General features: G+C 39.7%; 1 protein-coding gene and 1 pseudogene across 1 annotated transcript; one reads left to right on the forward strand and one right to left on the reverse strand.

Moving 5' to 3' along the window:
- Positions 1 to 2,294: 2,294 nt before the first annotated feature.
- Positions 2,295 to 24,968, forward strand: DRG1 (developmentally regulated GTP binding protein 1). Its single transcript, XM_029922344.1, has 9 exons — positions 2,295 to 2,449; positions 3,269 to 3,392; positions 5,057 to 5,232; positions 12,034 to 12,103; positions 16,316 to 16,485; positions 18,236 to 18,366; positions 19,703 to 19,870; positions 20,143 to 20,265; positions 24,340 to 24,968. The coding sequence occupies exons 1-9, from the start codon at positions 2,408 to 2,410 to the stop codon at positions 24,437 to 24,439; spliced, it is 1,104 nt and encodes a 367-aa protein (XP_029778204.1). The 5' UTR covers positions 2,295 to 2,407; the 3' UTR covers positions 24,440 to 24,968.
- Positions 23,821 to 24,179, reverse strand: LOC115278300 (annotated as a pseudogene).
- Positions 24,969 to 25,010: the final 42 nt, after the last annotated feature.

A 25,010-nucleotide genomic window follows, 5' to 3' on the forward strand; every position in this document is an offset into this window, starting at 1 on the left:
TCTCTCTCAAAAATAAACGAAATCATTAAAAAAAAGAAAGAAATACAATGCCAAGGCACTGGTGGTTTAGCTGTCTGGCAAAACAGGTCCTCTACCGCAGTTAGTACCAAGCTGACCTGAGCTAGCTATGGCTCTTAGGAGCTGCGCTTAAAGGCTTGGCCTTGGCCTCCTAACCTAGATACTTCTTAAGTGCAGAGACAGTGTCTGATTTACTTTGCTCTGTCCCAGCTCTGGTACACTACCAGGCAGCAGTCAGAGTTCAGTAAATATTAGCAGGATGAATAAGAGGGCTGTACAGAATCCTGGGGAAGATGAATATTACACTTTGCACACATTTGACAGCTTGGGGCCCCCCAGGTGGGTCCTGGGTGTCTTCAACAATGAAGTTGTTAACTTAGGTGCAAGCCTCCTATGACAGATTTGCTAAGGAGAACCTACTCACAGAGCAGCGATGCCCTTGATACTGTCAGCTGGTTAATTCCTTAAGTACTTCAAGTTAGGAAAGACCTGCTGATTTGATTTTATCTGTCTTTTAAGACTGATCATCACATCCCATTCCAGCTGGACTTCCTCTCCTCTTGGTCCCTCCTCCATTACCAAAGGTAAAGGATCTAATTACCTCATCACCCTGTAATTTATTTATGAAAAGGCTGAGGTTAAAAAAAAAGAAGGAAACTCCTGGGCCCTTTGGGGATCTTCTGTAAAAGCTTTCCTTTCCCCACTCCCTCCCTTATGCCTAATAAAACCTCCTTTTCTGTCTCTGGTAAGTTGGAATTGTTCTTACTTACAAATTTGAATAAATAAACTTCCCTCCCAGGGTTGAGCGGAGGCCAGCCTTGTGGGTTAAGCCTAGCCTGGGGACTCCCAGTGGATCAACCAATCTATCAACAAGAATTCATTGATCCCACAGGAAGCTGCTTTCAAAACCAGCACATAGCTCCTGGATGTCCTGGCTTCCTGTTCACAAGACATTTAGGGAAGAGGATTGTCCTTTGCAATTTTTAATTTTATTATTACACAAGTAATACATGCATAACATTCATCTTTTAAAAAATTCGAAAGATATAGAAGTATGTAGAATAACAAATTAAAGGCTTTTTAACTCTTTCCTTGCATTCCATTCCACTGTTAGGAGCTTGAGACTGTACCCTTTTATTCAGACCTTTAAACAATGAACTTTCATACACGTATACCTATATAAACACCTCGTTAAAAAAATAACATAATGGGATCACTATGCAGGTGGTTATTTGCTCATTTTTAAACAATATGTCCAGGACATCTTTCCAGTCAGACTTCACAGATCTGTGTTTTAATGGCTGAAATAGTGTTTTCCTTTATTTATTCATTTTCCTACTGATGGGCCTTTAACATAGTGTCAAATTATTTTGGTATTACAAGCTATGTTGCAAGCACCCGTACTCTGATAATTACCCATTCAATCACGCATTTATTTTTTACTATTATTATTTTGTAATGTTTATTTGTTTTTGAGACAGAGCGAGGCAGAGCTTGAGGCGGGGAGGGGCAAAGAGTGAGGTAGACACAATCTGAAACAGGCTCCATGCTCCGAGTTATCAGCACAGAGCCCAATACGGGGCTCGAACCCACGAACCGGGAGATCATGACCTGAGCCGAAGTGGTCTCTTAACTGACTGAGCCACCCAGGCGCTCCTCAATCACGCATTTATTGCAGGTTCACCATGTGCCACGCACTGTACTCAGGGCTACGGACAGACAAAACAGACACCTAAATATAGTTTTGGGTGACTGAACAAGGGTCCTTTTCTTTTTTCAAGAGAGCGAGACACGCTGAAGATCAGTTTCTATTCAACCTAGGAGGCCAAGAAGTCCGCCAGGGTCTGTCCCGGGCTATGAAAAGGAGGCCTCAGGACCCGTAGGTGCTGGTGAGAAAGAGGAGTAGATAGTTTGAGTGAGCTTTTCACTCACGCCGGGTGATCACGCCCAGGGTCGGAGGGCGACGGCCCTGGCAGGAAGTAACCAGAAGCCCCTATCACACACTATGCGCCGGGGGGGGGGGGGGGGGGGGGGGGGGGGGGGCGCGGAACAGTACGTGGGCGCAGGTCTGGCGGGGCGGGGCCGAGCGGCGCGCGACCCTCTGCGCGCTCGGGGAGGTACAGACCGGGTCGGACTCTCTGGCCCCCTCTCCCGCGGGCTCTATGACACCGCGCTGCCTCGCGGGACGGGGCGGGGTTGATTGAAGGGGAGGAAATTACTCCAAGCATTACATCTCGCGGTGAGCCGTGCGCGAAGTCTCTCGCGAGATGTAGGAAGTACCGCGCTTGCGCGCTGCAGTAGCACCTGGTGGCCTTAGCAGGTCTGCCGGCGGTTGTGTGAGGGGGGATATCTGTGCGCAGGCCACTACGCCCCCCGGTGACTCGCCACCATGAGCAGCACCTTAGCCAAGATCGCGGAGATCGAAGCCGAGGTAATGGGCACAGCTGGCGCTTCTCTCTCCCTCGGAGCGTACCTTTTTCGGCAGCGTTGCTTTTGCCAGTTTACTCCTTTCAGGCGCGTCTGGACCGGGCCCGGTGTTCCCCGACTCCCCTCAGTCTCCGCCAGAGCCCCGACTCCCCTTAGCCCGGGCCCGCGTTCCACACTCCTACACCTTGGTTGGTACACCGTTTGAGTGTTCGGTTCCTGTCAGAACATCGTTCCTCTCAGTTTTCCTTTTCTGCGATCAACACTGAATCCTCTTCCTCTCTGTGGTCCAACCTTGACCTGCTCACGTACTTCAGTATATTTCTTCAGCTCTCAAAACCCTTCTCCCTTTCCCTCAATCTCTACTTGATGGCCGAATTTCCCAGAGTATTGCTCCCGGGACTGGATGTGGGGTAACATCCGTGGTAGCTGTTGATTCCACACGAATTAACTGTGTGATTGTATTGTCTGAAGCGCTCAGAGCTCTTTAAAATCGGGAAAGTGGTGACCCTATATTAGACGGTGCGTATTAGGTACAAGCATTGGAAAAAGAATCCACAGCTAAGTTTTAGTCTGATCTGTGATTGCTAATTGTAATGACCTTGGTCATGTCTTCTTTCTGGGCCTCAGTTGTTTGCTCTGTAATGAGGTGAATGGTCTGAGTAATGGAGAGAATGGATTTTTACACCCTTTTTAAGTCTGACTAAATGGATATAATGACAGTAGGATCTGGGAAAAATCATTCAGATTTGAGGGAGCATTCTTTCTGGATATTTTACCCTGTGGGAACTGCTTCTAACTTATGACTGTGATTCCTCCCTTACAGATGGCTCGGACTCAAAAGAACAAGGCCACAGCACACCACCTCGGGCTGCTTAAGGCTCGCCTTGCTAAGCTTCGTAGAGAACTTATTACCCCCAAAGGTGGTGGTGGTGGTGGGCCAGGCGAAGGTTTGTGTTTTTCTTCAGTATTGGTTGGTTTGTTTTGTTTTGTTTTTGGCATAATTTCTATCAAAATAATATAGGTGTATGGTTTAAAAATAATTTAAAATTTTCTATCAAAGTAGGTGCTCCTGGCTAGCTCAGTTGGTAGAGCGTGTGACTCTTGATCATTGGGTTGTGAGTTTGAGCCCCACATTGGGGGTAGAGATTACTTAAAAATAAAACCTTAGGGGTGCCTGGGTGGCTCAGTTGGCTAAGCATGATTGCAGTTCAGGTCATGATCTCACAGTTTGTGAGTTCAAGCCCCACGTCAGGCTCTGCACTGACACTGGAGAGTCTGCTTGGGATTCTTTCCTCTCTTTCTGCCCCTCCCCTGCTCACTCACTCTCCTTCTCAAAACAAACAAATAAATAATTAAAAAAAATAATACAATCTTAAAAAAAAGTCTATCAAGATAGATTTGTATTGTCTAATCCTAAATTCTTGGACTGTGCTTATTTAAGTTTGCTGATTTCATATCAAATTTGCTGAACTAGGGTTTTATGTATCTCTCTTTTTTTTTTAAGTTTATTTCTTTTTTTTGTAATCTCTACACCCAGTGTGGGGCCCGAACTCATGACCCCAAGATCAAGAGTTGTATGCTTTTCTCAGGAAATAGGCATAACCTATGGCCCAGGAGTTCTCCTTCCGGGGGCATGCCTGTCAAAAATGAATACATATAGTCACCAAAAAAAAGTGTACAGAATTGTTCTTAATCCCAAAGGGAAAACTCCCAGATGACCATCAATAGCAGAATATTTAAGTACATTGTGATATATTATATTTATAAAATGGAATGCTACACCAAAATGAGAAATCAGATGGGACAGATCTGTTGTTAGAAGTCAGAATGGCAGTTATTCTTTTGTTAGTAATAACAGGATTGGGAGATGAGAGGGCTTCTGAAGATGGTGAATATGATTTCTTGTTGTGGATGCTGATTACTTGGTTGTGTTTGCCATGTGATAATCAGACACTTTTCTATATGTATGTTTCTTTAGCTTCAATAAAAGGTTAAAAAAAAGAGTTGCATGCTATTCTGACCAAGCCAGACAGGAGCCCGTATGTGTATCTTATATTGATCCCAGAGGTTTTCATTGGCTTACAGGAATATGTACATACATATATCAACAAAATAAAAAATAAGGAAATTGGTGCAAAGGGAAATGTAGGTAAGAAGAATAAGTTGAAGCCAAGAGAGATAAAGTTGGCACCAAAAATAATTTTATAAAGTCCCTACACTTCCTAGAAGAAGGCCATAAATTTGCCTTTGAACTTGTTTGCAGCCATTAAAAAGAAAAGAAAAAAGAAAACCTAGTTAATCATACAGTTCTTAGAGTTTGTAAGACAAAAAACCCCATTTTTTAGATCAATTATCATAATTTTTTGACCCTCAATTACTGTGGATGCTAGAAATGTATATAACAGTGAGGTAAAAGTTTCTAAAATACTCAAACAGTGTTAATTGCTATAGGGGGAATTTTGTATGCTTAAGTTCTGGAAAGGTAAACTGTAGAAAGCTGGAGAAATATGTCCTAGATGGATAGACTACCAGAATGTGAAAGGAATTACCTAAATCTCAACATTTCAAGAGATAACGTTTCTCTTCTTTTTGATATTTATTGATATTTTAGGTTTTGATGTGGCCAAGACTGGTGATGCTCGAATTGGGTTTGTGGGCTTTCCATCAGTGGGGAAGTCAACACTGCTTAGTAACCTGGCAGGAGTATATTCTGAGGTGGCAGCCTATGAGTTCACTACTCTGACCACTGTGCCTGGTGTCATCAGATACAAAGGTGCCAAGATCCAGGTGAGTCAGACCAGCATGCCACAGAAGGGAGAAAATCCAGTCTTTTATTCAGTCTAAAAAGCACTTATGGGAAGCTTATGTATGCCAGGTCTAATCTTTGATCTACTAGGCCCTCTCTGTCTAGCAAGGATGATAGAGTCATATATACAGATAGTAATACAGTGAGATATTGCCTGTCAAAACATAAAAAGAAGGGATTGCTTTTTCATCTGAGGATATTGGGGGAAGGTCTGGGAGGACTAAAAAAAAGCTTCATGTAGAAAATGACAATGGAGGGGTGCCTTGGTAGCTCAGTTGGTTGGGTGTCTGACTCGATTTTGGCTTAGGTCATGGTTTCATGGTTCTTAGGATTGACCCCCACCTAGGGTTCTGTGCTGGCAGTACGGAGTCTCCTTGGGACTCTCACTCTCAAAATAAGTAAACATTAAAAAACAGAAGATGAGGAAAATGACAGTGGAGGTGGCTCTTGAAGTTTAAGTAGAATTTTATCAGCCCTAGAAGGTAGAGGGCAATTTTAGGCAGCCATAATGGTAAATAGCTTGCTGTGGTACAAGCTTAAGTGTGGACAGGAGAGGTAGAAACTGAATCTGGTCAGGGCGCCTGGGTGGCTCAGTTGGTTAAGTGGCCAACTTCAGCTCAGGTCATGATCTCATAGTTCGTGGTTTGAGTCCCGCATCAGCCTCTGTGCTGACAGTTCAGAGCCTGGAGACTGCTTGCCGTCTGTGTCTCCCTCTCTCTCTGACCCTGCCCTGCTTACACTGTGTCTCTCTCTCTCTCAAAAATAAACATTAAAAAATTAAAAAAAAAAAAAAGGAAATTGAATCTGGAAAAGTTAGGTTGGAGCTAAATTATGAAGGCCCTTGTGTGCCTGCTAAAGAAGTTGAATTTTATCTTATATGTAGCTAAGAACTATCAGAAGCTTAAAAAAAAAAAAAAGAAAGAACATGACAAAATCCTTTTTAGAAAATAATTCTTGGGGCGCCTGGGTGGCTCAGTTGGTTAAGCCTCTGACTTTGGCTCAGGTCAGATCTCACGTTCGTGGGTTCAAGCCCCGCGTCAGGCTCTGTGCTGACAGCGAGCTCAGAGCCTGGAGCCTGCTTCTGGTTCTGTGTCTCCTTCTCTCTCTGCCCCTCCCCATCTCATGTTCTGTCTCTCTCTGTATCAAAAATAAAACATTAAAAAAAATTTTTTTAGAAGATAATTCTTGTCATGAGGCCTAATGAAGTTGGTGTCCTGAGAAGTTTTTCTCAGATAGATGATAGATTTAGAGTTCCCAACTGAAGAGTCCTTTTGGGTATAATAGAAGATGTATGTAAATGTAAGATGTAATGGAACATATTCTTGTTGGCTGCGCAGCTAAGAAAATAAGATTCTGATTCTTTTTTTTAAGATTCTGAATTCTATGACATTTGAATCTAGGCTGGAGGTTCCCAGACTTCCTTGGTTCACAGCACTCTTAGTGTCTCAGCAATTATTTACTGACACTTTTTCTTGTCCCAGTAATTTTTTATGGCATTCCAGACCAAAATAAATATCTAATGGTTCAGTTTGTTAGGTCCAAGTAACCTAAGTATTTATGTCCTTACAGCTACGGTTATTTATTTACTAGTGGGGTACGTGCACATAACTTCTTAAAACATGGAATCAGATTGGAAACCACCACATTTGTTTCCTTTTCACTATTGATTTTTGTGTGGTGCTTTTTATTATAGCAACTGATGAAAAATCTAACTCCCCAAAATTTGGATCTGACATAATTGAAAGCAGTATAGTAGGATGTGGTGTTGAAATTGTAAAGTGTATGGAGCTCGTCAGTTTCCTCATTGTCTGACATATAAGAATTGCTGTTTCTCTTGAAAATTTCAAATATCCCATGGCACTCCAAGTTCTCTGGTGCCACACAGAGTGCCTTGGCTCATTGTTTGGGAACTCTTGGTATAAGCATTTGTTTTCCCTCTTGCTGAGCTACACAGAGAGTTGTGAGATGTATTCATGCTTCTTTATTATGGAATCTGAAGTAGGAAGGGACCAGTATCCTGGTAATATTTTCTTTCCTTTTTTTTTTTTAAGTGTTTATTTTTGAGAGAGAGAGAAGGAGCACTTGAGCACTAGCTGGGGAGGGGCAGATCAAGAGGGAGACAAGATCCAAAACAGGCTCTGACAGTGCTGACAGCAGAGAGCCTGATGCAGGGCGTGAACTCATGAACTGTGAGATCATGACATAAGCTGAAATCAACACTTAACTGAGTCACCAGGCACTCTACCTGGTGGTATTTTCAATGGCTTTTTTTCTCCCTGCTGGTTAGGTGCTCATGCAGAGACTATTTTGGGAAATGTATCTTTCTGGGACTCCATGTCCAAATATATGTAATAAGAATGAGGATGCTTGGGCATATCTGGACCACTGCTTGATTCCATCTGGTTTCAGATAATCATAGTTTTGGCAGCTCCTAGAATAACCGCTTCCCTGATGAGATGCCATTGACATCTCTTTTAGACTTCTGAGTATATCAGAATAAGAGCTGCTTAGCCCTTCTCTTTACTTATGTTTCCCACAAAGCATTTATTTCAATGTCTCCTGACCTTTTAGGTTTTGTTTCCCTCTTTTTCGCATGATGCTTTTTTTCTGCCTGTGCGCTCTCCTCTTTTTCCTCCTCTTCTGACTTTTTCCAGAAACCAAGTTAAGGAGTACATAACAGGATTAAGATGACTGCCCTTGAAATGTTTTTTAAATGGCTGTTTTGTGGCAGAGCATTCATTATTTGTGACTTGGAAGGGAGAGGTACAAAATTAGACCCATTTACTACTAAGAATTATAAGGAAGGAGATTTATGGGTTTTTTATTAGGAAGAATGATGTTTTAACAGTAAAGGTGCCTAAAAATGAAATGATACCTCCTGAGGCAATGAGTTACTGTGTCTGGAGGTGTTTAAGTAGTGACTTGAACCCTTACTGACCAGGAATATTATAAAGAAAATTGATGTATCACATAGGCAGAGATTTACCTGCAGAGTGGATGTTCACTTTTTAAGATTATAAGGCTTATTTTTACCTTGCTACCTTGCTAGGGTCCCTGGCACTCCTATTGTCCCAAGCATATAATTGATTTGCATATTTAAGTTAGTTGCTTTAACCTCTAAAGGCATTTGAGTTTGAATTAGTATAACACTGAATTCTTAAACTCCTACAGTCTCATGATTTAAAGAAATATTTGTTCTTTTCTTATCTCTTGGTTGTAATATGAAATTCAGATATATCAAGCATGGGTTATTTTATTGAATGAAATTTGGTTGACATGTCAGCCGTATCCCCCTGCATGTGCCTTGATACTGTCTGAAATTTAGTTGCCACATTTAAATGGTTCATTATAACTTTAAAAATATTTCCCTCTCAAGAAGAGCTAAAATTAAGTTGTTTTTACTTTTGTAGGGCCTCAATAAATTTTCCCTGTGTTTAGCTGCCATAGTTAGAAAGCTTGTGCTCTTTTCTTTCAATGTAATAGTCTCTATTTCAGATGGTCTTTTATATGATACTATAGCCATAAGCTAGGTTTAAGAGTTTTAGATTATCCAGATGGATTTTCCTTTTGAGTTTTTGGCATTAGCTAGGTTCAGTATATATATAGTAAAGCCTTTTGCTGATGTTACATATGCATTTTAGCAGAAAGAGATTTACTAAGTGTTAAAAATAGATTATAGACCCTGGGAGAGTTGAAATAGATTCTAGACTTAATTTCTAGAAAAAACTGATGAGCTGCTTGTTTTTTCAAACCTCTTTATTGAGGTATAATTTACATACAGTAAACTAGATAAAATACAGTTTGTTAAGTTTTGACATAGCTACCTACTGGTGAAAACATCACCACAATCAAGATCGTGAACATACCAACCCCAGAAATTTTCAAATGCCCCTTCCTTCATGGTCCCCTTCATCTCCAAACAATTACATATTTATGTTTCGTCAGTGCAGATTAGTTTTTTACATGTTACGTTTTACATAAATAAGACGATGTGTAAATATAAATGTACTCTATTTTTGTTGGCTTCTTTCATTCAGCGTAATTATTTTGATGTTCTCTTGTATCACTCATCCTGATGCCCTTTATATTAATATCCTACATAATCACAGAATTACCAGAGATAAATTAATACTGATAAATGATCACTAAACTACAGACTTCATTCAAATCTTTACCAATTTTCCCCACCTAATAAATGCCCTTTTCATCCCATGGTGCATTTAGTTCTTTTTTATTTTCCTACTATCTTTAATAATTACTCAGTCCTGTCATTTAAGACCTTGACACTTAAAGAGTACCAATTAGTTGTTCTGTAGAATGTCCCTGAGTTAGGGTTTGTCTGATATTTTCTCATAATTAGACTGGTATTATGTATTTTTGGCAGGAATGCCCTGAAATGATGATGTGTTCTCAGGGCATCTTATTGTGGGATTCATGATGTTACATGTTTTAAATGCTGTTATTGACCTGCATCAGTTGGTTATAGTGGTATCTGTAGGATTTCTCTACTGTAAAGCTATTATCTTTCTTTTTAAAAAAGTTATTATCTTTCTTTTTGTAATTAATAAATATCTTGGGGGAAGTACTTTGAGAAGATACAAATCCTGTTTCTCAAACTTGCCCACTCATTTTAGCATCCATGTGTGGATCATGTCTGCAAGTTATTACTCTGCTCCTGGCCTAATAGTGATTCCTTATTTTTCTCTTTCCTATTGCATGATTTTAGTTGGAATTCTATTTGGAAGAACTGTTACTTTTGTCTTATTTATTCAGTAGTATGTATCAGTGTGGGCTCATGGGTATTTAATTTATGGGGTATAGTCCAGTACTGCCATTATTTTATTACTCGTATTGTTCCAGTTTTGACAATTAGGAACTCCTTCAGGTTAGCTCCTGTGTTCTTTCCATAAGCCCCTATCTTTTTGAGAGTCCTTCAAGACACAGTGTTCCATGCTAGTCTTAGATTTTTTTCCTGTTCCAGCCCTGAAGTCAACCACTTCTGAAGGAGCTCTAGTTTCTTTTATTGAAGAATGTTTAGAAAGCAAGATCTGGTGTGCTCATTACTTCCCTTTTAAGTCAAAGTAACTAAAGTTTCCAAGACAAAGTTGATGTATCCAACATGCATTATCTTTTTTGAAGAGAGAGGATAGCTCTTTGCTGTGTTATATTAGAGAAGGTAACAGTATTTATTATATAGTGGAGAATAGAGAAATTTAATAGGTTCTTGAAAGGGAAAGTTAAACTGTCTAAACACCTCCTGAATTCTTTTTCATTGTGGTTCATTTAATGTGAAGTATGTTTTTATAATGTCAGATAGGCTTATAGCAAAGGATAGTTTTTTAAATTTATTTATCTATTTTTAAAAAAAAATTTTTATGGTTTTTATTTATTTTTGAAAGACAGAGACAGTGCAAGCAGGGGATCAGAGAGAGAGGGAGATACAGAATCTGAAGCAGCCTCCAGGCTCTGTGCTAGCTGTCAGCACAGAGCTTGATGCAGGGCTTGAACCCATGAACTGTGAGATCATGACCTGAGCCAAAGCCAGATGTTTAACCCACTGAGCCACCCCAGCGCCCCAGGATAGTTTTTTTTTTAAGGTTTTTTATTTTTGAGAGAGAGCGGGAGCACGAGTTGGGGAGGGGCAGAGACATAAAGGGAGACACAGAATCCGAAGGAGGCTCCAGGCTCCAAGCTATCAGCACAGAGGCCGACACGGGGCTCAAACCCATGAACCGTGAGATCATGACCTGAGCTGAAGTCAGATGCTTAACCAACTGAGCCACCCAGGCGCCCCAGCAAAGGCTAGTTTTAAATGATGTTTTGATGAGCTGCAACTCTGTTCCTTGTCAATTTATGTGGATATTCAGTATTGGCCATACAGTGGATGGACTCTTAGTATTTCCAGATTTTATATATGCTCTTAACTGTTTTCGATGGACTAATAGTTTGTAATTTTGCTGAGATGTACATTTGATTTGTGTTCTATGAAGTTGGTTTTTATGGTCTCATCATTAGGTACATACAGTATGACTTCTGTGAAGTTTTACTTTATTTTCTGGGCAATTGAGCAGTCATTTTTAATTGGGAACATACATCAGAGTCACCCATGGAGGCTTTTGAAGTACAAATCAATACGTGAACTCTACCTTGCCCTTCTAAATTAGAATTCAGAATGGGGCTTGGATATCTGCATTTTAAAAGGTTTTACAGGTGACTTACCTGTTCACCTGTGGAAGAATGGCTGCAGACGTTTTTTTGTGAATTGGGAGAATTTGGAAGATTTGCAAAGCTCTAAGTGTATCATGTGACTATCAAGATCCACCTATTACCTACAGTAAAGAATTGGTGTGGGGGCTCAACTTTCTGAAAAGAAGGGGAATATTAGGAGATGTTAATGCAGAATAATGAGTTTGGCCCTCAAAATGTGAGTTATTTGTTTATTTTTTAATTTAAATTTTAGTCAACATACAGTGCAATATTGGTTTCAGCAAATGAGTTAAAATCTTACTTGATCTGGACTGCGATTTTGGGCAAATCACCTTAACCTCTGTGAACCTTAGCCAGTATCTTTGTCTCAAGGTGTTAGGCATTTGAAGATAGGTAAAGTATATACAAAACTTGTAGCTGACATTTGAATGCATAGTAAAAGTAATACACAGCTTATGAGGAAGATTAGATTTGAATCTTTTATATTTTGGATACTTGAAAAATTATTCTTTTTGATCTGTTCAGATTTATGACTGGTTTTTTTCCTTCTCCTTTCCCCATCCTTTATTTTGCAGCTCCTGGACCTTCCAGGTATCATTGAAGGTGCCAAGGATGGGAAAGGCAGAGGCCGTCAAGTCATTGCAGGTATGTGGTCAAGGGCTGCCATCATTCTGGGATATCATCCCTTTATCAGGTACTGTTGCTTTAGATGGGGACTGTTGGACTTAGAGATTTTACTACAATGAAGGGCATAGTTTTTCCTGACTTCTTAACTGAAGTAGAATGTCAGAACCTGAAGGGACCTCAGAGAGTAACAGTCCAGATCTCCATTTGAGGAGAAAAACTAAGGACAGGAAAATGAAGTACTTCATTCAGTCCAGCGTAGTACTGTTTGTGGCAGACTCAGAAGGATTCAGAACTAGAACTCAGGTTTCCTGACTTCTACCCATGTCTTTCCTTCTCTTATGTAAAGTAAAATATTCCAGGGGCACCTGGGTGGCTCAGTTGGTTAAGCGTTGACTTCTGTTCAGGTCATGATCTCGTGGTTCGTGAGTGAGTTTGAGCCTTGCTTCAGGCTCCATGCTGACAGCTCGAAGCCTAGAGCCTGCTTAGAATTCTGTGTCTTCTTCTCTCATTGCCCCTCCCCTGCTTATGCTCTCTCTCTCTCTCTCTCTCAAAAATAAACATTAAAAAAAGTAAAATGTTATAAAAGGCTAATCATAAATTGCAACAATCTGCTACTCCACCTCTCCTCACCTTCACTGTCATTCCCCATTGGCAAATATTGTCAACTCTTCAACAGTTCCTTCTGTTTTTTACCTTCTTTTTTTTTTTTGAAAGTTAATTTATTTTGAGAGAGGGCGGGAGAGTGTGGAAACATGAACTAGGGAGGGGCAGAGAGAGAGGGAAGAGAGAGAATCCCTAGCAGGCTCTGTACCAATAGCACAGAGCCCAGTGTGGGGCTTGAACTCAAGAACTGCAGGATCATGACCTGAGCTGAAATCAAGAGTTGGTGCTTAACCAACTGAGCCACCCAGGCGCCCTTATTTTCATATTTTTAAATATTACACTTATATTGCAATTTCACAATTAATTAACTGATTTTAGATATTATCTGTTGGTTTCATGTCATTGATTTAGCTCTCTTATACTCCATACATCTTTTCCCATTCTTTTTTTTTAAGATTTTATTTAAAAATTTTTTTTGTGTTTAATGTTTATTTTTGAGAGAGAAAGAGCGAGAGCGCATGCATGAGGGGGAGAGCAGAGAGAGGGGGGGACAGAGTTTTCTTAGACGGATTCTGTGCTGACATGAGGAGAGAGAGCCTGACATGGGGCCCTAACTCAGGAACCCTGAGATCATGACCTGAGCTGAAATCAGGTGCTTAACTGACTAAGCCACCCAGGCGCCTCAAGATTTTTTTAGGTAATCTCTACACCTAAAGTGGGGCTTGAACTTATAACCACAAGCTTAAGAGTTACTTTCTCCACTGATTGAGCTAGCCAGGTGCTCCCCACCCCTTGTCTTTCAAAGAAATTATATCACAGTTTATAGTTAACTCATTGATCATAATTTATATTTTATGTAATGAATATGTAACTTTTGTTCAGTGCTAAGATAAGTAGTGTATTATGACATGGCTTCTTTTCTCAAATCTGTTTTTGAAATTTGTTTTTCATGGAGTTGGTGATTGTTTCTCTTTTTGTTTTGCTTTGTTTTATTTTCTGTGTTTGCGAATATTTTTCAAATATTCTAACAGATCCAATGCTTACCATATTTTTCTACATACTTAAATGTAGCTTCAGATATAGTGTTACTTATTTCATTCTTTCCTCACAGCCTTGACACTAGTGTCCTGTACCCTGTCTTCTTGCTTTATTTTTTATTTTATTTTATTAGTATTTTTAAGTAGTCTCCATGCACAGTGTGGGGGTTGAACTCACAACCCTGAGATCAAGAGGTACTGACTGAGCCAGCTAGGCACCCTGTCTTCTTGGTTTTTTTTTCTTTTCTTTTATAGTTTATTGTCAAGTTGGTTTCCATGTAACACCCGGTGCTATCCTGACAAGTGCCCTCCTCCAGGCCCATCACCCCCTTCTCTCCCCCTCTCCCATCAGCTCTGTTTGTTCCCAGTATTCAAGAGTCTCTCTTGGTGTACCTCGCTTCCTCTCCCCAACTATTCTTCCCCCTTCCCTCCCCCATGGGTCCTCTGCTAAGTTTCTCCTGTTACACTTATGAGTGAAAACATATGGTATCTGTCCTTCTCTGCCTGACTTATTTCACTTAGCATGACACCCTTGAGTTCCATCCATTTTGCTATGAACGGCCAGATTTCATTCTTTCTCATTGCCATGTGATATTCCATTGTATATATAAACCACATCTTTTTTTAAAAATTTTTTGTAACATTTATTTATTTTTGAGAGACAGAACATGAGTTGGGGAGGGGCAGAGAGAGAGGGACACACAGAATCTGAAGCAGGCTCCAGGCTCCGAGCTGCTAGCACAGAGTCTGACGCGGTGCTCAAACCCACGAATTGTGAGATCATGACCTGAGCCAAAGTCAGATGCTCAACCGACTGAGCCACGTAGGCACCCCTAAACTATATCTTGATCTATTCATCAGTTGATGGACATTTAGGCTCTTTCCATGATTTGGCTATTGTTGAAAGTGCTGCTATGAACATTGGGGTACATGTGCCCCTATGCATCAGCACTTCTGTATCCCTTCGGTATATCCCCCAGCAGTGCTATTGCTGGGTCATAGGGGAGTTCTATTGTTAATTTTCTGAGGGACCTCCACACTTTTGCAGGGCAACTGCACCAGTTTACATTCCCACCAACAATGTAGAGGGTGCCCATTTCTCCACATCCTCCCCAGCATCTATAGTCTCCTGATTTGTTCATTTTAGCCAATCTCCTGTCTTCTTGTTCTAATCTGGATTGGTTGCCTTCTCAATCAGCACTGTCCAAGAGTGCCGTATTCTGAATCTGTGCTCTCCAGTATGGTAGCCCCTAGGCTGTGTGGTTGTTGAGTGCTTTAAATGTGACTAGTGTGATTGGGGAACTGAATTTCAAATATTTTTCTTTTTCTATTTTCCTTAAAAAATTTTTTTTTCTGTTTTTTATTTGAGAGACAGAGAGAGATAGCTCAAGCAAGGGAGGGTCAGAGAGAGAGGGAGACACAGAATCTGAAACAGGCTCCAGGCTCTAAGCTAGCTGTCAGCACAGAGCCCAACGCGGGGCTCGAACCCACAAATTGTGAAAACATGACCTGAGCTGAAGCCGAACACTTAGCTGACTGAGCCACCCAGGCGCCCCAAATTTTTTTTCATTTTAATTAGTTTAAATTTACATAGCCCAGATGGCTAGTGGAGTCTATATCGGACAGTGCAGTTCTAGACTTTTTTGCATGGCTGTCATCCTGAGACTTTTTTCTGTGTTCTTATGTGGAATCCCCTGTTTCCTAGAGTTGGTGTTCTTTTTGGGATCATTTTTATGTTTTGCTGAAGCACATTCTTTAGTCAGCTACCAGAGAAAGTATGAATTGATAGGTAAATTTTTCTGTTTTTTCATGTTTCAAAGTGTTCTTATTCTACATTTATATTGAATTATTAATTTTAACTGTTTATAGATTCATGTTAAAAGTTATTCATGGATGACTATCAGAAACATGCTAAATCAAGAGAGTCTGGAACAAAAGACTATATTTTTTATTATTCCATTTATATGAAACTTTAAAAATTGCAAAACTAACCTGTGGTGACAGAAGGCAGATGAGTAGTTGAGTGGGAATCAACGGGAGGATTGATTTCAGAAGTGATGGAAATATTCTGTATCCTGCTTGCTTATGGTGGTTATACAAGTATATACATTTGTCATTAAACTGTATAGCATAGACACAGTTTAGTTTTTATAAATGACACTGTTAATATGTAATATATGTGTATGTATATAATTATGCTGATAATAAAGTTGACTAAAAATATGCTAAGCAGATAGTCCTTATTTTATTTTATTTTATTTTTTTTAGAATTCTTACTGTTTAAAATCTTTATAAATTTTTTCAGGGATTTAGGTTGTTGCCTAGTTCTTAACTTCATTCTGAATTGTTTTTCTGCTAGTGTTTCTAGAAGTTGACACATCTAGGGACACCAGGAGAAAACAAGGCATACACTGCAAATTAACTTCTGGGATAGAATTTGGTAATCTTAAGAACTTCTTTTATTAATAGAAAAAAAAATCCTTTGTCTCTTAATGGAACTCACACTCAATACTCCAGCTTTTGAGCATTTGGCTTAGTTAAGTCTTTAGTGAATTTTGCTTGGATATAAATTATTTTTTCCATTCTTCAGTGGCCCGAACATGTAACTTGATCCTGATTGTTCTGGATGTCCTGAAACCTTTGGGGCATAAAAAGATAATTGAAAATGAGCTGGAAGGCTTTGGGATTCGCTTGAACAGCAAACCCCCGAACATTGGCTTTAAGAAGAAGGATAAAGGAGGCATTAATCTCACAGCCACTGTAAGTGGAGGTGATATGGGTGGAGCAGGTTGCTGAAGGGACTGGGGTGGAAGGATGTTGACACTTGGAAATTACCTGGCTTCTCCCAGCCCTAACTGAGGTAACACAATGACCTTGTAATCACTAACAGAGTAGGATAAGAATCTATCTCAGACTTAACCTTTGCAACTTCATTTCTTCTTTTGGGTTATTTATTTGGTATGGTATGGGAGTATAGACCAGTCTTAATGCTTGCATGAAGTAGATGGCTACTAATATCAGGTGTTTTCATTCATTCAACACAGATTTATAGAGTGCCTACCATGGGCGATGTGTTGTTTTAGGCCTGTGTTGGGAACGGAGGGAGGTTGGAAGAGGAAGCAAAACAGACAAAAATTTCTGTCCTTACATTCTATGTGGAAAAGTAACAAAATTAATGAGTTAATACCGTATATTAGATGATGATAAGTCTAAAAATTAAACTAGGGAAAAGGGATGGAGAGTGTTGGTGGGGTTAACAGTGGAAGAGATAAGAAGTGGTTGATTGTCAAAAGATTTTGGAAGTAGCTGGTAGGAATTACCCCTGGATTGGATGTGGGTTGTGAGAGAGAGAGAGCCATTAAAACTTTTTTCCTGAGCTGGAAAAATAGACTCTCATTATTAAAATAGTTGCACTTTGGGTAGGATAGGATTGGAGGGAAGGGGAAGATCAGGATATTCAGTTTGAGATGCTAGTGAGATACCCAGGTATTACCATCAAATAGGCATATGAGGAATTATCAAGACTAGAGGTATAAATTTGGTGGTTAGCAACTCTAGAGCTAAGAACTTAGTTGAGATCACTAGGAAGTGAGGATAAATAGAAAAGGGGTTGAAAGATTGAGTGAGCCCCCGCTCCCAACCTCTAACCTGTGATTATTGGGAGATAGGAAGAATCAGCAAATAAAGACTTCTTAAGCAAAGAAGGAAGAAGACCAGAAGAGTTTGAAATATTGGAAGCCAAGTAAAGAAAGTGTTTCATATTGGAGGAGTAATCAGTTCTATCCATGCTGCTTGCTTCTGAGTTATTTGAGGACTGAGAATTTCCTACAACATTGAACATACAGAGGTCCAGATAATATGACTCGCATAAAGTTAAGCTGTCCTGCCCAAAAAGTCTTTCCCATTTTCCTGTCATAATTGAATTTGAGCATTTCATATTCTTTCTGTATCTGTTTGCTAAGGCTGCCATAATAAAGTGCCATAGATTGGGTGGCTTAAACAATAGAAATTTATGTTCTCTTAATTCTAAAGGTGCTAGATATCTGAGATCAAGGTATGAGTAGGGTTGGTTTTTCCTGAGGCCCCTCCTTGGTTTGTAGATGGCTGTCTTCTTTTGTCTTCACATAGTCCTCCTTCTATGTGTCTGTATTCTAATCTTCTTTTCTTGTAAGAACATCAGTCACATTGAATTAGGTCTCATCCATATGACCTCATTTTAACTTAGTTACCTCTTTCAAGATGCTATCTTTAACCCTAATGGTCACCTTCTGAGATACTGAGGTTAGGACTTCAACATATGAATATGATTCGGTCTATGGCACCTTCATTTGAGTTTGGGAAGATTATTAGTTTTTAAGTATTTCCTAATAAAAGTCAATTACTCTCATCCATAATAACAGACTTCAGAAATGAACTTGCACCTTAGCTAGGATTATCCAGGTACAATGATAGATACTCTTGGGAGATGTTTTTGCTCTGTGACCAGTTATTGTCTTCTATGCTCATTCAGTGCCCTCAGAGTGAGCTGGATGCTGAAACTGTGAAGAGCATTCTGGCTGAATACAAAATTCATAATGCTGATGTGACTCTGCGTAGTGATGCCACAGCGGATGACCTTATTGATGTGGTGGAAGGAAACAGGTACTGACTACATGTACAGTCTGGTGCCTGAGTTTGAATTTGAAGCCTTTTATTGGAAACAACATTGAGTTATGAATCTGGAAGACATTGATTCTAACTCGAGCTATGCTAGTATCTTAAATAGTGGGCCTTGGTTTTGTTAGCTGTAAATTGAAGGGTTGGTTTTAATTTCTAACATCCTTCTTTGCTTTGAAATTTGGTTATGATGGTCAAATTCCCCATTTCAGTTACTTGCTGTGAACTAGGTTGTTCCCTAAGCAGTGTCATAATAGTGGGAGGGAGTAGTTCACAATCTGCTCTCCCAGAATTAATCCATCATGCTGCCTGTATCTGTTCTCTCTAAGGGTAACCTAACGGTATGTAGCTGAAGCCCTATTCCTTGAATAATTACTGTTACTAGTATTTTAAATTAAAGCGGTTTTTTTTTTTAACATTTATTCATTTTTGAGAGAGAGAGTGCAAGGGGTGGAGGGGCAGAGAGAGAGGGAGACACAGAATCCGAAGCAGACTCCAGGCTCCAAGCTATCAGCATAGAGCCCAATGCGAGGCCTAAACCCATGAGCGGTGAAATCATGACCTGAGCCAAAGTTAGATGCTTTACTGACTGAGCCACCCAGGAGCCCCAGTATTTTAAATTAAATAATAATTTAAGCTACTGTCAACATTTTTCCTGGCATTTGAGTATAATATTTTTTAGTTGCTTTCCTGTTCATTTGTTTCTATTTGTTGGATGGGATTAATTTGATTCTCATTTGAAAATAAGCAAAGACTAATTCTTTGAGTTAGGCATTGTTATAAGCAAGGCATTTGAAGCATGAGAATTTGTGGCTTGTTGTTAGCTGCCCTGTTGATTAGACATTAGGATTGTGACATTGCCAGATGTTATGCTTTTATTTAAAAAATTATCATGAAACATATTGTTAAAACTACTTATATTTACAATTCATAAAACAACTTTGTGGAAAGTTGATTCTGAGACTTGCCAAGGGGCTTACATCTAGGAAGTGACAATGCTGGGAGTAGATTTAGTCTGTGTGACTCCAAAGCTTGTGTTCCTTCCACTGTAGTATGATCTCTCAGTAATTATAATTAGCTGCATGGCTCAAACTAGGGGCTGAGTTTTGTTACTTCTCAACCCATTGTTTACGTTTTGGACATTTGACTTTATTTTGGTAGGAAGCCTTTCTTTAGGGGGATTGAGGGGTTGATCTGCCTCTTATGATGCCTTTTGAGAATCTCTGATTTGGGGTCCTGAGTGAGGGGATGCTGATAATCACACTTTAAAGTCTTGTCAAGGGCTCCAGACTAATGTCTTATTTTTCTTCTATTTCTATAGAGTTTATATCCCTTGTATTTATGTGTTGAATAAAATTGATCAGATCTCCATTGAGGAATTGGATATCATCTATAAGGTGCCTCATTGTGTCCCCATCTCTGCCCATCACCGCTGGAATTTTGATGACCTATTGGAAAAGATCTGGGACTATCTGAAGCTAGTGAGGATGTAAGTCTTAGTGGAAAGGGTCAGATTCCTGTAGGAATTAAGCCAGACTGTCCTAAAATGATACCCTCTGGAACTCATTAACATAATTTGTCTCTTTTTGGAGATACAGTATATTAATTTCTATCATGTGCTAGGCCATATTGTGGACACGTTCTTCCTCAAATTGGAAGTTGTCTGTGTCTGATCTTCTCAGGGGTGATGGAGGCTTGATTTACATTCAACACAAGAAACATTCCAAGAAGTAAGCAAACTGTGCTCCCTCTCTGTTCTAGTTATACCAAACCCAAAGGCCAGTTGCCTGATTATACATCCCCAGTGGTATTGCCTTACTCCAGGACCACGGTGGAGGATTTCTGCATGAAGATTCACAAAAATCTTATCAAAGAGTTTAAATAGTAAGTATCATGGGCATGTAGTACCTTCTTTTCCCTGGGAGCTACTGATTCCACTGACTAGCAGTTCTCATGGTTGGAGATCAAGCCCTGCATTGGGATCTGCACTGACTGCTTCTCTCTTCCTCTCTCTGCCCCTCCCCCGCTCACACACGTATTTTCTCTCTCCCTCTCCCTCCCTCCCTCCCTCCCTCCCTCCCTCCCTCTCTCTCTCTCTCTCTCTCTCTCTCTCTCTCTCTCTTTCTCCTCTTCAAAAATAAATAAATAACCAAAAACAGAAAAACCCCCATGAGCTTATATGGTTACCTCTGATTCCAGTTCAACACCACAGGGTTTGTTTTAAGCCTTCCCCTTTTTCTTATTTTTAACATCTTTCTGCCACCATTAGAAACCTGGCTATTATTCTAATATACTTATTTACTTAATTCTAGTATGTGTATATATATGTATATGTATATAAAGTAGTTCAGAATTGCAACCTATAATCCTGTGAGAAATATTTTAACTAGATTATAGTATTTATGAATAGTTCTTTTCATCTTTATGGGCTGAAACTTAAAAAATTGTTTTAAAAATGAAGAAAATAGAAAATCATGAAAACATGGAAATAATGCCATTTTAAAAATACTTTTTTGTCTGATGAATGGATAAAGAAAATATAGTATATGCATGCACGCGCACACACACACACACTATGGAATATTTGGCCATAAAAAGGAATGAAATCTTGCCATTTGCAGTGATATGGATGAAGCGAGAGACTAGAGAGTATAATGTTAAGTGACTTTCTCTATCAGAGACAAATACCATATGATTTCACTCATATGTGGAATTTAAGAAACAAAACCAACGAGAGAGAGAGAAACCAAGAAACAGATTCTTAATTATAGAAGAACAAACTGATGGTTACCAGAGGGGAGGTGACTGGGAGATGGGGGGATGAGTTAAATAGGTGATAGGGATTAAGGAGTACACATTTATATTGATGAGCACTGGGTGATGTATGGAATTGTTGAATCACTATGTTGTACACTTGAAACTAATATAACACTGTTAACTGACTGAAATTAAAGTAAAAACCTGGGGTGCCCGGGTGGCTGAGTCAGTTAAGCATCTGACTTCAGGTCAGGTCATGATCTCATGTTTCATGGGTTTGAGCCCCACGTCGGTCTCTGTGCTGACAGCTCAGAGCCTAGAGCCTGCTTTAGATTTTGTATCTCTCTCTCTCTGCCCCTCCCTTGCTCATACTCTGTCTCTCTCTCTGAAAAATAAACATAAGAAAACTAAAAATAATTGTTGCTGATCCTACAAATACTGAAAGAGTGAAGACCTTTATTAAGCTTCACATTCCTTTTATCCACAATAACTAAATTCCATGTGCAGGTGCTAATTTTCACTATCCTCAAACCATTATAATTTGGCATATACTTCAGTTAATGGAGAGTCTTGCAAAGTTAGATATTTTCCTTTTTCAAATGTGATAGATTTCTAGATAGTTCTTATCTTCCATGGTGCCAGAACACTATTCTAACCCACTAGACAACTGCAAGTTAACCAGGAAATTAATGAGAAAAGAGAAAAATATTTTGGAGAAGAGACCTTTCAAAGCAAACAGAATTTTGTTTGGTTACTATTTTTCTGTTTTCTTCTTTCTTTTTTAATTTTTAAAGTTAAAAAATTTTGTAATGTTTATTTATTTTTGAGAGAGAGTAGGGGAGGCACAGAGAGGGAGATACAGAATCTGAAACAGGCCCCAGGCTCTGAGCTATCAGCAAGAGCCTGACATAGGACTCGAACTCATGGACTGTAAAATTATGATCTGAGCCAAAGTCAGATGCTTAACTGACTGAGCCACCCAGGCCACTTGAAGTGTTGTTGTTGTTGTTGTTGTTGTTTTTCTTAATATTTATTTATTTTAAGAGAGAGAGAGCATGCACATGCTCTGGGAAGGGGCAGAGTGAGAGGAAGAAAGAATCCCAAGCAGGCTCCAGGCTGTCAGTGCCTAATGCAGGGCTCAATCTCATAAACCTTGAAATCGTGACCTGAGCCAATATCAAGAGTCAGATGCTTAATGAACTGAGCCACCCAGGCAGATCTTTTTTTTTTTTTTTTTTAAATCATGAAATAAAGAGCATTTTAACCATCTTAATAGAAAACATTCAACTTTAGGCCTACTAATTATAACATTTGTCCTTGGTACATTCTGTTTGTGTTCTTGACCACATGTACATGTTCTTTGATCCTTTACTATGTGTTTTCTGTGTGTTTCAAGATTCACATACATCATTTTTATAACTATGTTTTTAGTAATTTTTGCTACCTTATATAGTTCTCTGGTCTTCATACATAGACCTTTCCCTTTTAATTACTTTAGGATAAGTAATAATATGGCCTTTCATATGCTTTGCTGCATTGCTCTCCAAACGGGCTGAACTGGGGGCGCCTGGGTGGCTCAGTCAGTTAAGCCTCCGGCTTCGGCTCAGGTCAGATCTCACCTTCGTGGGTTCAAGCCCCGCATCAGGCTCTGTGCTGACAGCTAGCTCAGAGCCTGGAGCCTGCTTCTGGTTCTGTGTCTCCTTCTCTCTCTGCCCCTCCCCCTCTCATGCTCTGTCTCTCTCTGTATCAAAAATAAATAAAACATTAAAAAATTCAAAAGGGCTGAACCTGTTTACATTGCCATCAGTAAAACAGGAGGCACTGATGTTGCTACAGCCATTGAATATGATTATTAAAAACTAGTTTTCTAGTTTATGGTTATAAAATGGTCACATTGCATTTATCTTCTTAGTGCATTGAAAAATTTTATGTATATTTGTTTTACTAATGTTGTGTCTGTACCTGTTATTTATATGTTTATTTACAAAGTGAAATCTTGTTCAGTGATTTCTTTTTGGAACATAGGTTTTTAAGGATGTTTTGTTGCAAAGCCCATTTAATAACAACATGGCCATCTTTTTGTATTCCTTGGTACAAAATTCTTAGCCTCTGTGAGGCAGGTCTTAATGTCTTGTTAACCAGTTTCTATCACTAGCACAACATATTTTTAATATTGGAGGCCTATAGATAAAAATTACCTTCATAAATTCAACAAATCAGGAGAACATGCTAGTTACAGTGTCTTGGGAGGGAGGAAGAATTTTTCTAGCATGTCTGAGGAGGGAGGTGCTTTATGGTTTTAGAGGACCCAATACAAACTGGTATTCAATTAACAGTCTATAACTGACAGCATAAGAATCAATTTCCAGACTGAATTATTTCAAGGTATTTTTCATAATCCCTATTTTCTCCTTTTAATTTTAAATTAGTCTTGTAACATTTCTCATTTGTGTTTTTTTCTCTTTGACTTTCCTCAATTGGCTCTGGAACAAGAGGAACTACAGTTTCCAAAAGTCTTTGCCACTTTGTAGCTGAAGCCACCATTGTGTCATACTGCTGGGAAATCTAATGGGGTTTGAATGTGGTCCTTGTCTGTGGAGAGGGGACTTTGGCTGTTGCAAGCCTATAGGTTTTGTTTTGTTTGTTTGTTTGTTTTTACAAATCTACACCTTTATTTACTTTTCAGTTAGTTAAAATCCTTGAGGGGTACAGCATCACACGGATTCTTTGGCTAATGACTTTAGCAGGCAGGTTGCTTCAGAATTTGGCATGAACCATGCCGCTGTTTCCATTACTTTTCCCCAGATTACTCTGGTTTTATTCAGTTTGCCACCAGGAGTCACGGTGTTGTTCTTTGCTTTGTACACATAAGCACATCTCTTCCCTAGATAGAATTCAGTTTCATTTTAAGCATAAACACCTTCAATTTTAAGAAGATCTGTGTGCTTCCTCTGGTTCCAGAGACCCCGCTTATAGCCAGCAAAAATGGTTTTTGACCACAGCCTCCAGACATATTTGTCACTTGAGGAGTCCTGTTCCCCTCAGGCCTCCACAGGTTCCAAGATGGTGGAAGGAGGCAAGCCTATAGTTCTTAAGAGCTAGAATCCTAAATCTGAGCAGAAAGATGGCACCCAGGTAGATAGGGTAGAAGCTAAGTGATTATTTTCACTGACTATTTTTTTTTATTTCCCTTCCATACAGTGCTCTGGTCTGGGGTCTGTCTGTGAAACACAATCCTCAAAAAGTGGGTAAAGACCATACGTTGGAAGATGAGGATGTCATTCAGATTGTGAAGAAGTGAAACCTTCCCCTCTGCCCATCTGCCGGGTCAACCACAAGAGCTTTCCCCAAGACTGAGCACCCTACCCCAGGCCCCTTCTGGCTTTGGCAGCCAGTGGATCAGGATTCAGGGGAGGGAAATAGAGGCACCCAAACTGGAACTTTACCTATCTTAACTTGGTGTCATCTTGTAAATTCGACTGCATAAAGGACCTGGTAGGCCAGCCATCTATATGCAGTTCATGTGTCAGAATTTGTTTTGGGTGGACTGAATGAAGAGGAGTAAATAGTGAGCCAGCTGCAGAAGGGGTTATTTGGGAGCTTTGTCTTGAGTGTGAAATGGGTAAAAATGTGACTGTAACATCTTATTTGATGTTTAGTCATGGGAAACCCTTCCAACTGGATGTGGCTTTCACTCTTCTCAAGTGGCCTTTCACAGATGATACTGGAAAGAGGAAGGACTTGATGTAAGTTAACTGATTATTCCCTGCAAGCCTAGCCCACGTGGGAGATGGTGTTATGTAGCAGTCGAGTAAAGTACTCTGACCAGACACAAGATTTTGAATTGCATGGCCACTTCTAATTAGATTTCA

The sequence above is a fragment of the Suricata suricatta genome, chromosome 14 (assembly GCF_006229205.1).
Source record: "Suricata suricatta isolate VVHF042 chromosome 14, meerkat_22Aug2017_6uvM2_HiC, whole genome shotgun sequence".
Classification (NCBI taxonomy): domain Eukaryota; kingdom Metazoa; phylum Chordata; class Mammalia; order Carnivora; family Herpestidae; genus Suricata; species Suricata suricatta.